Below are 13,572 nucleotides of genomic sequence, written 5' to 3'. Positions count from 1 at the left end.
GTGCTGGGAGTTCAGATGAGCTACAATTTCTTGCCGTTACCATTAAAATCCCGGTTCCAATATCTGTTCAATCCGCACTACCCGCCACAACATTGGGACTGGCCCTTCTATGTCCCATGCTCACCATTGAGCTGCTCCAGCTCCAAGAGCAGGCCCCCCTTGATGTCCTCCAGGAAAACATCCCAACCTCATTTGGACAGATTAACGCAATCTGCTCTGAGAGTGGGGCATTGGGACATCTCACTGATGGAGGAAAAGGGCTTGGTGAGAGGTCTCACAATGGTGGAATTTGGAAAAGGGTGCAGAATGAAAACTTTTCTCAATGTTTGTCACATTCCTAGTAGGAAGCCACAGAAAGAAATGATTCCTAGACCTAGAAAGAAATGATTTCAGCAGTAAATCAAAAGTCCCTAGAAATTATCTAAATAGTACAGTACATAACAGATACTCTGTGATGCACAAAAACCCTTTCTTTCCCTTTCTTTTCCCTCCCTGGCTTTGTTACTATAATCTTCTGCACTGGATTTTGGTCTTACAACAGGAGGGTCTCATCCTGCCTTCTGCTGTTTAGTCTCTGAGCACGACAAAATGCAGAAACAAGGATGATCTCAAAGTATCTTTAAAATGCTGATAGCTCAGTGGTTTAGGTTTCTGGCTGCAGAGCCAGAATTTGGGAATGTGATTCCTCACGGGGTCATCTTGACAGGGACTGGATTCAATGATCCATAGGGCCCCTTCCAGATCTGCAGTTCTAGGATTATTATTATTATCGTCTCAGAAACATATTGGCATAACAAATTTTTCTTTTCTTTTTAAGTCCGCCTATTTTAGGCAAGTCTGTAACTTGCAGTTTTCTGTCATTCTGTTCTACTTTGAGTTCAGGAGGCCATTGGTGAGATCCAGCAAGTCACAGTTCTTATGCTCTTATGTTCTCTTTGTAGTAATTCTGGAACAAGTAATTTGTGGATTGAAACCAGAGGGATCATTTGTTCTTGGAATAAGTCTAAGACTGTGTTGTTAACACTGTTACAGATTGGCAGTTCCAGTTGCAGATTTTTATCAAGATCAGTGGTGATTGCCTATTGTCTTGGCGGAGGTGCACTGTTTAAATGCTGCTCTCTGCCAGTGACATTTCCCCCCATAATTTACTTCTCCCTGAGGCCAGCTGGAAGTGGCTGTGGCATTACAGCACCTTCCTCAGTTGTTGGTCTAAGCATTACATGTTGGCTTCTAAGTACATGTCTTTGGCAGGCAAAGACTCTTGGGTAAAAGTTGCAGGTGCCAAATTGAAAGATCACTTGCTTGATACAGTTCAGTGACTTGACTTATGTTGAAGAGGGAATTTTTTTAAAAAAAATACCACCCATCTTACTTTTCAGTGGCTTTCAAGTAGCTTTATTCATTTTTGTAGTGTCATTGACTAGAATGTTTTGCTTTGTGTTTTACAGTTTCACAGTATGTTTAGGACTTCATTCAGATTGTAGAGGTTTATCCCCCCCCCACACACACACACATCAAAACCTGGTGGGATATTCAAAACATTTTCATAGCAGTTTTCCTAATCAGCCACAGATTTAGGTAAGGCATAAAATAAAGAATGTGAACTTTTTCTCTAAAATGAATTACAGTGGTGCCTCGCTTAGCGATGTTAATTCGTTCCGAAAAATCGCTGCTAAGTGATTTCATCGCTAAGCGAAACGCGGTTTCCCATTGAAATGCACTGAAAACCGGATAATCTGTTCCAATAGGAACGAATTGCCGTCCTTAAGCGAAAATCGCCATACAAAACATCACTAAGCGAAACACGGTTCCCCAATTGAAATGCATTGAAACCTGTTCAGTGCATCTCAGTGGGGGGAAAAATACAACAACAAATTAAAAAAGAGTCAGAACAAAGTCAACTTTGGTTAACAAAGGGTTTATTAAGTGCACTTTATGATTTCAAACATTTTAAACAGTAAACTTTAACTTTATAAATAACAGGAAAACATTTAAAAAACAGCAAACATGAGGCTGTTTAAACCATCGTTAAGCGAAACAGGGGACCAAAAATTTAATGGCTATGCGAAGCATGGTCCCAAGCATCGCTAAGCGAAAATCGCCCATAGGGACCATCGCTAAACGAAGCGCCCATTAAGTGAGGCACCACTGTACTCATGAATCAGTTCATGTTCAAATTGTATATTGCCAAGTATTGGAAGAAAATATTTTTATTATTTTATATTAAAAATGTTCTTGATTATTTGAGTTGCTATTTTGCATCCCAATTTAATTGCTCGTAAGCAAGCTGATAACTGGATGGTTAACTTGGTGAGTTAGATGTCTGGCTGCAGAGCCAGAGGTTGGGAGTTCAATTCCTCATCGTGTCTTCTGTGAGTAGACCTAGCCTGTGTTGCCTGGGCAAGCAGCACAGTCACAGAGATCCTCCACATGAAGGGAATAGAAAACTACTTCTGAGTATTCCCTACCTAATCTGACATAAACACACCTTAATGATCTTTTTAAAAATAAGTTACTTGGTATTTATTTAAGATTCTATGATAGAATTTAAACAAAATCCCATTAACCTGTCTCTGTTACTCTCTTTGCAGTGTTCTGTAACCTGTGGCAAAGGAATGCAGTCACGAGTAATCCAGTGCATGCATAAGATCACAGGGCGGCATGGCAATGAGTGTTTCTCCTCTGAAAAGCCTGCAGCTTACAGGCCCTGCCATTTGCAGCCTTGCAATGAAAGAATTAATGTGAACACAATTACATCTCCTAGGTTAGGTAAGCAAGTGACTGCAGTGTTGTATGTAACCGTAGCCCTCTAAGTCATCTTTTGCCATTTTTCACCTGCACAAGTCTAATTTCAGCAGCCATTCTCAAACTATGAAACCATGGGTTTTCCTTCACCTAGGGATAGAAATCTTCACTTACTTCACTCTTGCACATAACAATGAAACATTTCAAAATTCCTCTCCCTGTTTTCTCATTTTTGCACACAAAAACACTGTATTTGGGGCAGAAAACCCTATATTTTGCATAGAAAATCTTGCATTTTGTACATAACATGAGGCTTTTTACATAAAGTAAAAAAAAACCCAGATTCTTTTGTCAATGCTGTTGCTGACAAACGGGCTGGTCTTTGCATTCTCATGTAGAAACAAAAAAATTACACAGTGATTGCTCTTCCCCCCCGCCCCCCAAACAAATGGTCTTCAGTGTATAGACACTCTTTTTACTCAAGGATGAGAACATTTGCAAACATTCATTACATCCTTTACACGAGCTTTTTCCTTGGGTGAGAAATTTTAGGACTGTGCTCCAGATCCATCGAACCTAATGCTCCATCTTTCAGGCTCTGTGCAGCCCCCTTTTTTGCACACTGCTTCAGCTTTTGGGCAGTACCTGAGAGACAAATGATGTCTTTTTTGTAGGAGAATGTCTGAGGTATATAATTCCAGCCCCTAGTTCAGAGATCTTTCAGATCCCTTCCTGCCCTACAATTCTATGATTCTTTGTTATAATGGATATATTATATATGTTATAATGAACAAGAATGCATTTTGACTTAGGTTTCTAAAGATTATTGCCTGAAGTTCATTCATGCCACTATGAATCTATTATAGCAAAAACCATATATGTGTTTTCTTGGTAGTCAATCCCATTGCATTCTTGTTTTTTTAGCAAGTTGTTCAGGATTGTATTTTCTGAAAGGTTTTTTCTGAAACAGATTCTGGTACATTTGGCTATGTGTCATACCCTATTTTGCATTGCTCCCATTGCACACAGGATAGTGTTTTTCTATAAATCCATGTATGCATCTATTGTATGAACATGCACAAATATATACAGGTGCTTATATTCTTTGGTTTTGCCTCATTTCACAGCTGCCTTGACATTCAAGTGTCTGGGAGACCAATGGCCTGTATATTGCCGAGTGATACGAGAGAAGAATCTCTGCCAAGACATGAGATGGTATCAGCGTTGCTGTGAAACCTGCAGGGACTTTTATGCGCAAAAAATGCAGCAGAAGAGTTGACCCACAGCAGGCAAGCTGGCTACCTCTCAGATTTTCACAATCACATTATTTATAACACACACACACAAGCACGCTTCTTCAGACCAAATATTATCAGATTACATATAATTTAATCAAATTAATTTATTGTTGCCTGCCAATACATTTTTTTAAAATTTTGGTTAAATAGCTTTTTGGTTTTGGTTTATGCTCAGTTTTCATGATTAATTTTTATACAAATTATTTTGGATACATTTATCAGATTTTTTTAAAAAAATGTTATTTTAAATGTTTATATTCAATAGGAGAATCTCTCTCCCACTCCTGCCCACCCTCAAAAGAGAAACAACTAACATAGTACTGTACATGGTAAGATGGGCTAAAGTTGATAATTGGAAGTTAATGAGACTTCAGCACTCTTAACTATCCACTGCATTGTGCCAGATAGGAAGTCCTCATATTACCTTGAATTCACTTTTGTTTAAGTAAATGGTTTTGCTGTATACAGGAATGATGTCCACTTTATTTTGTTTAAATTTTGGTGCTCAGAGTCAGATTGACTTTGGATATTTTTCCAACAAGTTTTGGAATGAGTTAAGCTAACAAAATGCAATAAGTTATATAACAGAATGTATTGGGAAACAAACCCTTATTTTACTGAAGGCCAATCAGAAGTGTCCCCAGAGAGGTGTTTACATGATGTACGTATGTAAAAGTTTGATCCAGAACTCCCCTGGGCATAGCCACAGCTTTCCGATAATTTCAGTAATTATAACAGAATAGTTTTTAATTGACAGAAGAAAAGGAATTAATTCACTCCCACAGAAAGTGGGTATGACTGCCAATATGGACATCTTTTAAAAGGGGATAGACAAATTTATTGAATACAGGACTGTCAGTAGCTACCTGTCCTGATAGAGATATACAGTATTCCCTCCAATGTCAGTGAATGTATGCCACAGGGGGACAAGTGAGACAGTGCTGTAATACCCCTGTCCTTCTTGCAGCCTTCCAGTAGACAGTGGGTGGTCACTATGTGGACCCGACTAGATAGGCCTTTTGTTTGATCCTGGAGGGCTTTTCTGAATTCTAGGAAGCTGTGTGCAATCCCCATGGTTAATCTGCATCATCCTATACTTTTGCCATATAAATGCGCTTCAGGGACTGTTGAGACACCTCATGTTCGTAGGGTTTCTCCATGTCCTTATAAACATACTGTAGGAAATTATCTACTGTAACTTAGAAAATTTTATGAACAAAAAGAAAAAATGGCAAAATAAGGGTTTTAATCATGTGCATGAACATATACTTGAACACAAGTATTGAATCAATTAAACACTGTAAAGATTTACACTGAATCTCTGTTGCACTGTTTGATGTAGTGTAGAGAAACACCATTTTAGAATTTTCAACATCCTATGAAAGAACTCTGTACTGTTTTAATATGTCATTTGCTTTTAAGTGTTTGAACAGGAGATCCAGGCCTTACTCTCTGCGCTCAAGTGCATACTCTTGGAATTTGCCAGTGATGAGAACCTAATGCCTACCATGAATTAGGCTAAATGTTCAGGTTTTAAAAATGTTTTCAGAAAAAAATAGTGATAAATCTCTTCTTTGTTTTTCAAAATTTTTATTAAAATGCAGTTTTACAGTTTTGTGAAACGTGAGCAAGACAACATTTTCCTTATGAGAAAATATTGTACATGTGTCACTTGATTTTTCGGTCTTCAATAAATATATCTATATTATATAAACTTCATTTTTGTTTTTGTTTCTGCTTTTTTATTTTAGTAGTTTTCAGTTGGTAATAAAAAAGAGCAAAGAAAACCACTGCTTCATCCTGAATCTATCCACTGGATCTTCTAGTACAGCATTTTTTTCCTCCACCTGGCACTGTCTGTCCAAAATCCTGGGCAGAATTACCATTTTCCAAGCCCTATTCCTTTTAAAATAGGGTGCTGGAGATTGAGCATGGATACTGTTTTGCAGTACTAGCCCATGTCACTGAATTTATAGTCCTCTTTTCTTTCAAGTCCTTTATATCTATTATTGCCTAAATGTTTGAATAATTATCTTTAAAACAATGGCCAAAGTCCTGTTCCATAAATTGCACATGTGGAAGGTGGTAATGGCACTGACTGAGAGATTTTTAGTACCGTATTTTTCCATTTATAAAACGACCCAATGTATAAGATGAAACCCCCCCCCTTTTCTAACCCCAAATTAGAAAATTTGATCCCTGCTTTTCCGTTCCTTTTGCTAAGCCATGGAGCTTAGCAAAAGGAAGGGAAAAGCAGGGATCAAAGGGCTCCCTTTGACCGTCGCTTTTCCTTGCCTTTTGCGAAGCCATGGGGCTTAGCAAAAAGGAAGGGAAGGCTCCCTTCAGGTAAAGGCTGCACAATCGCAGCCCTTTGATCCTGAAGCCCTTTCATGTCTGCATTACCCACTTCCGTGGGGCTTAGGAAGCAGATAAAGCAGCCATGAAAGGGCTTCAGGATCAAAGGGCTGTGATCGTGCAGCCCTTTCACGGCTGCTTTACCCAAAGGGAGGCTCCCTTCCTTTTTTCTAAGCCCTGTGACTTTGCAAAAGGCAGGGAAAAGTGGCTGCCTTCTGTGTATAAAACAACCCTTAATTTTTTGTCTGATTATTTAAGGTAAAAGTGTCATTTTATACATGATAAAATATGGAGTTTTTAAAGAGTTCCTGCTTCTGTCCTGCAACATGCATGACTCACATGTAATCAGTGTGGTGCACTAGATCCCCTAAGGGGCAAGTTGCATTCGGTAAGAGAGTCTGAGAGGCCGCTTACCTACCAGCTTTGCCCTGGGGCAAATCTCAGGACCTCAGCAGTGCATAGCATAAGCCCTTTGAACAAGCCTGACCTTAAAAGAACACTTTACTCTTACTCAGTACTTTGGAAGTACAGACACATGGGCTTTGTGATTCCTTAGAACTCACTAAAGCTCAGTTAGGTAGGGCACTTAAAAGATAGATAGTTTGTAGCCCTCTCCAATTCCTGGATTTAGCCAGACCCTGCCGTTCAAGAGACCTGTCCTTTTGTAGAATTTTATAATTAACTTTTATTAGAAAAATAGAGTTTCATTAGAATCAGTTTATATTGCACAAGCGTTAGCATCAAGAACATATTCAAAGATCATTGCAGTTAAATAAAATAACTATTTCCCGTTAAAAATAATAAACACTAATTAAGCTAAATTAAAGTGGGCTATAATGGGCTAGGCCCACGTCCTTCTTTCTCCTTACTTACATCCTCTCTCCTTCATGGAATCGAATCCAGATCAGAACAGCACTCGAATCTCCAGATACTTTCACGTAACCCATTGTCCATTTCTACATTCTCTAACTCCTCCCTTCTTTTTGATCATTCTAGCTGTTAACCAATTAACCTTAAGAGTCTGTACCCCCTTTCTCCTCCCCTTATTCCCATGAGAGTCCGGGTGTTGTTTATCTCTTCTCCCATTAGCTCGGAATGTTGAGTCTTCCACGGGCTCTCAATTCGGCCTTCATTGCTATCTTAAACCAGAATGTAACGGTCTTCAGGAAAACACTCTCATGGCACTTAGAAAACACATTGCAATGTCTCTCAAATCATCTTCACACACAACATGTCTGATTCCATTTTACATTTCTCTGACTACATATCCCATCATCATGACCATTGTGTGCAAGCCTTGGGGGTCCTCAGACGGAAGGAGGAGAAACACTGATTAAATTATTGGTGATTTAAGAGTTCCTCAGTCCATCCCAGAGCTCCCACAGATTGCATGCAGTGAGACTGATTACACACCAAGTCAGACAAGACACAGGATAGAATAAGGAATTCTTTAATTACCTAAAGTTCCTCCCTGTTGGTGACATCATTACTCTTGTTGATATCTAACTTATTCAACAGCATTTTGGCCATTATTATAAGCACAGTTCTTCAATTGATCTTACAAGTCAGCCCCTTTTTCTTGCAAAGAAGACAGCTTTAATGTACTGTTTCCTCTGTTCAGCCACAACTCATTTTTTTTAACATAGAGCATTTGTTCTCTGTCTTTCCCTATCAAGGCTCCTAAGATGATTTGCAATAAAATTAAAATAATCAAAAGCAGGTTAAAATATTCAAAATAAATTTTTAAAATGATTTAAAGCCAAAGACAGTAACTAGAATCCTTCTGGGTCTAGCTAATTGCATAAATTGCAGTGGCACGTTGCCACTAATTAATGAGTTGGCACTCACATTTCTGCTTACACACTAAATTGTGTGACTGACACTCAGCCAGAAATGTGAATAGCAGCTTGTTAATTATTGCAATTTGATACTCCATCTTATGCAATTACATCCATACTGGCATAAATCCCCAGTAGGTTCTGGCCAATTCTGGGGAAAAAAAATGTCCTGAAGATGCAAGGGTACAGTACAGCTTTAGCTGCCTGTCAGAAGTAGGACAGAGATGTTGCTGATATAATTGTCTTGAAAGGAAATTCAAGAATTGGGATGCTTCTACTGAGAAAGCCCTATTGGTACTCACCAACCTCAAGCCCCTCTATTGGGGATTTCAAATTCCAGGCATATCCTCCTCCAAGCAATTTAGGATTTTATAGATCAAAAAGAGTACCTTAGATTGAGCTCAGAAGTGTATTGGAAGCCAGTGCAGTTGGCTTAACAGTGGTATTGTACAATTACTGAAACATGCTTCAGACACCGGTCACCACATTTTGCACTAGCTATAGCTTCTGAACACTTTTCAAGGGCATCCCCATGCAGAGCACACTACAGTAATCTAATGAGCAGATACTTAAGGTTTGGATCACTTTAGCCAAGTACTGTATGTTGCCATATATAATATCACCCCATGTATAAGATGACCCCCCCAGTTTTCTAACCCAAAATTCAAAAATCATTTTTATTTAGTAATTAGGCAACATTTACATATCAGTACTATGATATTATGTATCACACTTAACTGAGCAAATCACTTCATTCAGCCTCGTTTGCATAACTGATTACATTCAGTTTGAATTTTGCAGAGTAAGACATTCACTTATTTATGTTTGTATTTTTTGACATCTTTATGGACTCAGAATGCACCAACATTACCAGTCACTGTCGCATCCATGCACTGCCTGCAGACTCTCCTCCGCATCAACTGACATCAGTTGCATAAGGCTCGTGATTGGAGGAAGCCTGTTTGCAGAGACAAGCTATCGACAGTTTCCCTCGTGACTGGAGGCAGACTGGTTTGTAGAGACATGGGCAGTTTTGCAACCATGTGATTTTCTCCTCGGCTTACTTCCATGTATAAGACAACCCTCAATTTTTAGTCTAACGAGTTTTGGAAAAAGTAGTGCCTAATACACAGAAAAATACGGTACACTTTTCCTTAGAAGAGGCTTAACTGGTGCACTAGCCAAAGCTAAGCAAAGGCATTTTGGGCCACATTGCGTAGCTGGTTTCCAGGAGCAATGCTGAGTTCAAGAGCCTTCTCAAGTTGCAAATGTGACCTGACCCTTGAAGGGGAATATAATCCCATCCAGAATAAGATATAATCTGAATCCCAGATTGCCCTTTCTGTTGAACCACAGAAGTTCTGTCCTGTCTGGACACAGCCTCAGTTTGTTCAACCACACTTTATCACTCATTGCATTCAGATGCCAACTCAGGACTTTCACAGTTTCTTTGGCATTACAACATAAATAAAATTATGTTTTCCCCAGCTGTTTCATTATATTTGCTTTATTTTAGTTGCATGACCATTTTATTTGCGTGCATATTTTATTTAATGGTAGTTCTGGCTACAAAGAAGAAATCGTATTTAGAGCATTTACTATCATCATGGGGAAGAGCAACCAACAATTTAGAGATCTCGGGACCACAAAAAAATGACTCAGCAACAGCTAACTGACTGGTTTGAAAGAAAAGTGTAGAGAAGATTCTACTAATTAGATAGGTACAGACAGAAATGGGCCATTGCTAAGCGTGATCTCACTCCGAAAAAAAATTGGAAATCTTGACCATGAGAAAAGGCTTTAAAATTTTTTATGGTCAATATAACAGTTCAAGGTGCTGTAACAAAGGCGTTTGCCTTATATGGAGCAAGAAATGTCTGAGTCAGAAATGGAAGAGGCACTTGAGATCATATTGAAAGATCCACTGAATACTGGAGAGCACCAAAGAATTTCAGAAGAAAATCAGGCTATGCTTTCTAGACTACAGGAAAACACTTGATTGTGTAAATCATGAGAAACTATTGGTTGTTCTGAAAAAAATGGGTGTGCCTCAAAACATTATTGTCCTGATGGCTAACGTGTATTGTGGACAAGAAACTACCATTAGGACAAAATACAGAGAGACAGACTCATTTCCTACAGGCAAATATGTCAGACAAAGGTACACTTTATCCCCTCAGGTGTTCAATATATATGCAAAACATACCATACAGAAAACCAGACTAGATTCAGATGAAGGAAGATTGAAATTTGGTTGAAGAAACAATAATTTAAGATATGCAGATGACACCGTATTATTGACAGAAAGCAGCAATGACTTGAAATGACTTTTAGGGAAAGTGAAAGAAGAAAGTGCCAAAGTTGAACTGCAATTGAACATTAAGAAGACAAAAAAAATCATTACTATAGAAGAACTGCACAACTTTAGCATTGACAATGAAGAAATTGAAATAGAGATTTTGTATGTCTTGACTCAATCATCAGTCTAAATGGAGGCTGCAGCCAAGAAATAGTAGAAGACAGGAAGGGCAGGAACGAAGAAATTATAAAAGATGATCAAGTGTAGGGATATGTCACTGGAGACCATGATCATCCATACTCTTGTACTTTCATCACCATGATGGGTGTGAAATTTGGGCAGTAAAAAGGGTGACGGAAAAAAATTATTAATTTGAAATGTGCTGGAGGAGAACTTTTTGGATACCCTGGGGAGCCAGAAAGATGAACAAGTGGGTCCTAGATTAAATCAAGCCCAAACAATCTCTGGAGGCAAAAATGTTGAAACTGAGGTTGCCCTACTTTGGATACATCATAGGAAGGCAGGATTCTCTGGGAAAGACAATAGTGCTGAGAAAGGTGGAAGGCAGCAGAAAAAGAGGAAGGAGGGGTAGACTGATTCCCTAAAGCAAGCCATAGGATTGCGTTTACAGGAGATAAACAGGGAGGTTGAGGAGAGGATCTGGAAGTTGAGTAATGGCAACTGGACTTCTTTCTTGTTAGGTTGAAACTTTTCACTACCCATCCAACTAGCTTCTTCAGTCTGAGGAGAGTTGGTAGGAGATCCCCAATATATCCTCCATGTTGTTTTCACTTCCCCCTGGTCTGAATAGACTCGTTAGAAAGACAAAGGACTGGGGATGAGGGATAATCCTACGTCTGCAGTCCTTCTCCACCCATTATCATGGGTCGTTAACAGTTGTTAACAGTGGTCTTTCTGGTGTGTGGTCCTAATCATTCTGGGAACGGAAAGGGCAGTATGATAAATAGGAGACAGATTGTATCTAAGGCCTCCAACCCTGTTGAGTGAGATATTTTCTATATGCACCTGTATGGCCTTCCTGACCCCTCTCTCAAACTACCCATCTTCTCGGTCCAAAATGAGTACACCTTGGTCATCAAATGAGTGTCCTTTGTCCTTCAACTGAAGGAACACTCTGATTGTGATCCTGAACTATTGCCCCTCCTGTGCTGGGCCATTCTCCTGTTTAGTGACTGTTTGATTTCTCCAGTGTAGAGTTCCGAAAACTTCTCTTCGCATATACTATATTGGTCCTGTTGTGTTATGGTATCTGGTCTGTGTTTGGGTGGGCAAGTCTCTGCCTTAGTGTGTTTGTGGGTTTGAAATGCACAGGTATGTGGTGTTTACCAGAAATCCTTTTGAGCTTTTCAGACATACCCGCCATGTAAGGAATGACCAGGTTCTTCCTTTGGCTCTGGGTCTCAGACTATTCCATTGTCCTGCTGGGTCAGGACATTGTCTTGTTAAAGGCCCATTTTGGATATCCACAGGCCTTAAGGGCTCTCCTCAGATGTCCATCTTCCTTCTTCCTGACTTCTGTGGAGGTGGGGATGTTTCTTGCTCTGTGGATAACCACACCTGGATGACTGAGAATATTCACAGATATCATGAGGCAGGATATTTTGCAGATTATTCATTCATAGGGTTGCCATAATTTGGAGATGAACCAATGGCACAGAACACCAACAATGTAACAGCCATATATTTAACTGTCATGGACATCATTACTGCTGGCAGTAGTATATATGTTTTGGAATGGTTGGGAACTTTAGCTCTTCCTAGCATGTTGCCCAAGATACTTCATCCCACCTGAAACAATTATCTTTTGAGATAAGTTTACTTCCTGTGCTATAGATACGGCTTACTAACATGATATATGATACCAGTATACAATGGCAATACCAGCTGAAATCCTAAATATCACGTTTAGCTTGTGTTGCTCTACATTCACATGTCTCAGGCATTCATTCATTCATTGGTAGTTACATATTGGGCATATCTCTACACTTCAAATGTGTTTCTGGAAATAGAAAACCAATGCTTGGGAAAAAAGCAATGGGTTTAATACTTTTTATCTGTAGACTAGAGAAAGTGCATCTGTCTGATGTCAACCAGGGTCAGTTACAGTTTCAGGTAAGAGAAAGGCAATATCCCCATCCACTTAATTAATTATAGAAGAAAAGAGTAGCTGCTCTGGGGAACAGCACCTTGCTTCTGCTAATATACAGGAAAAAAACATGGATCTCTCTGCACTGCCAAACAACAACCACCCTGATAAATTCCTTCAGCTAGATGTAAAGTCCTTAGCAAAAACATCAGTCTTTTTACAAACCTGGTTGGCAAATTTTCCAGAAGAACATTTTCCTGGAGAACAGCAGTGGCACAATAGGGTCTATTCACAGGTAAGTGGACTGATTACTAGACTTGCCTCTCTACTAATTCAGTACATGGTGTTGCTATTGATACTATTTTGGCGAATTTCCTTCTTAGCAACTTCCAGAAGGTTGCCATTCTTGAGTATTGCTTCTGTGCTTTCAACTAACCTGTTTAGTAAAACAGCATGTACGTAGTAAGCATAGCAGTTCACAAAATGCTTTGAATCATTTAGCATCACTGCAGTGTTCCAGAAGCAAACATACAATCAATCTAAAGGGATCAAATCTAAGAGCGATGGAATACACCACTTAGAAATGAAAGCTGACCACTGCTGATCCCTTGCTTCTACTTCAACATAGTCATCACCACTTTAATTATGAACCTTGCTGTTGGTGCTGTTACTGTTTCAGGTGGATGAATGTTTCTAATACTCACCCTGAAATTAGTAGAGAAAAGATGTCAGAAATGAAGGGAACGGGGGGGGGGGGGGGGGAGAAGAAACAGGGCTAGAGTTAATCATAGCTCATATTAGAGTACACCCACAAAAATAATTAACTTCTTATTCACCAGATAGTTAAGTCTGATTTCAGTGGGTCTACTCTATTTGGAACAACATTTGTTTCATATCTAGAATGCTATGTTCATTTATCATACTTCAAAA

The 13,572-nt window shown here is 39.2% G+C and overlaps 1 protein-coding gene across 3 annotated transcripts in view; it reads left to right on the top strand.

Annotated features, from left to right (window-relative positions):
- ADAMTS19 (ADAM metallopeptidase with thrombospondin type 1 motif 19) overlaps positions 1–5,762 on the top strand; it is a 217,564-nt gene extending 211,802 nt beyond the window's left edge. For all 3 annotated transcript variants that reach the window (XM_020797556.3, XM_020797558.3, XM_020797555.3), the window contains exons 22-23: positions 2,592–2,769; positions 3,873–5,762. In XM_020797556.3, the coding sequence (XP_020653215.3) occupies positions 2,592–2,769; positions 3,873–4,024 (330 nt within the window). In that variant the 3' untranslated portion in view covers positions 4,025–5,762. The remainder of the gene's footprint in view (positions 1–2,591; positions 2,770–3,872) is intronic.
- Positions 5,763–13,572: the final 7,810 nt, after the last annotated feature.

This window comes from Pogona vitticeps, chromosome 2, assembly GCF_051106095.1.
Source record: "Pogona vitticeps strain Pit_001003342236 chromosome 2, PviZW2.1, whole genome shotgun sequence".
NCBI classification, from domain to species: Eukaryota; Metazoa; Chordata; class Lepidosauria; order Squamata; family Agamidae; genus Pogona; species Pogona vitticeps.
Note: the sequence above shows the minus strand (reverse complement) of the source record. Positions and strands in the feature narration are given on the sequence as shown.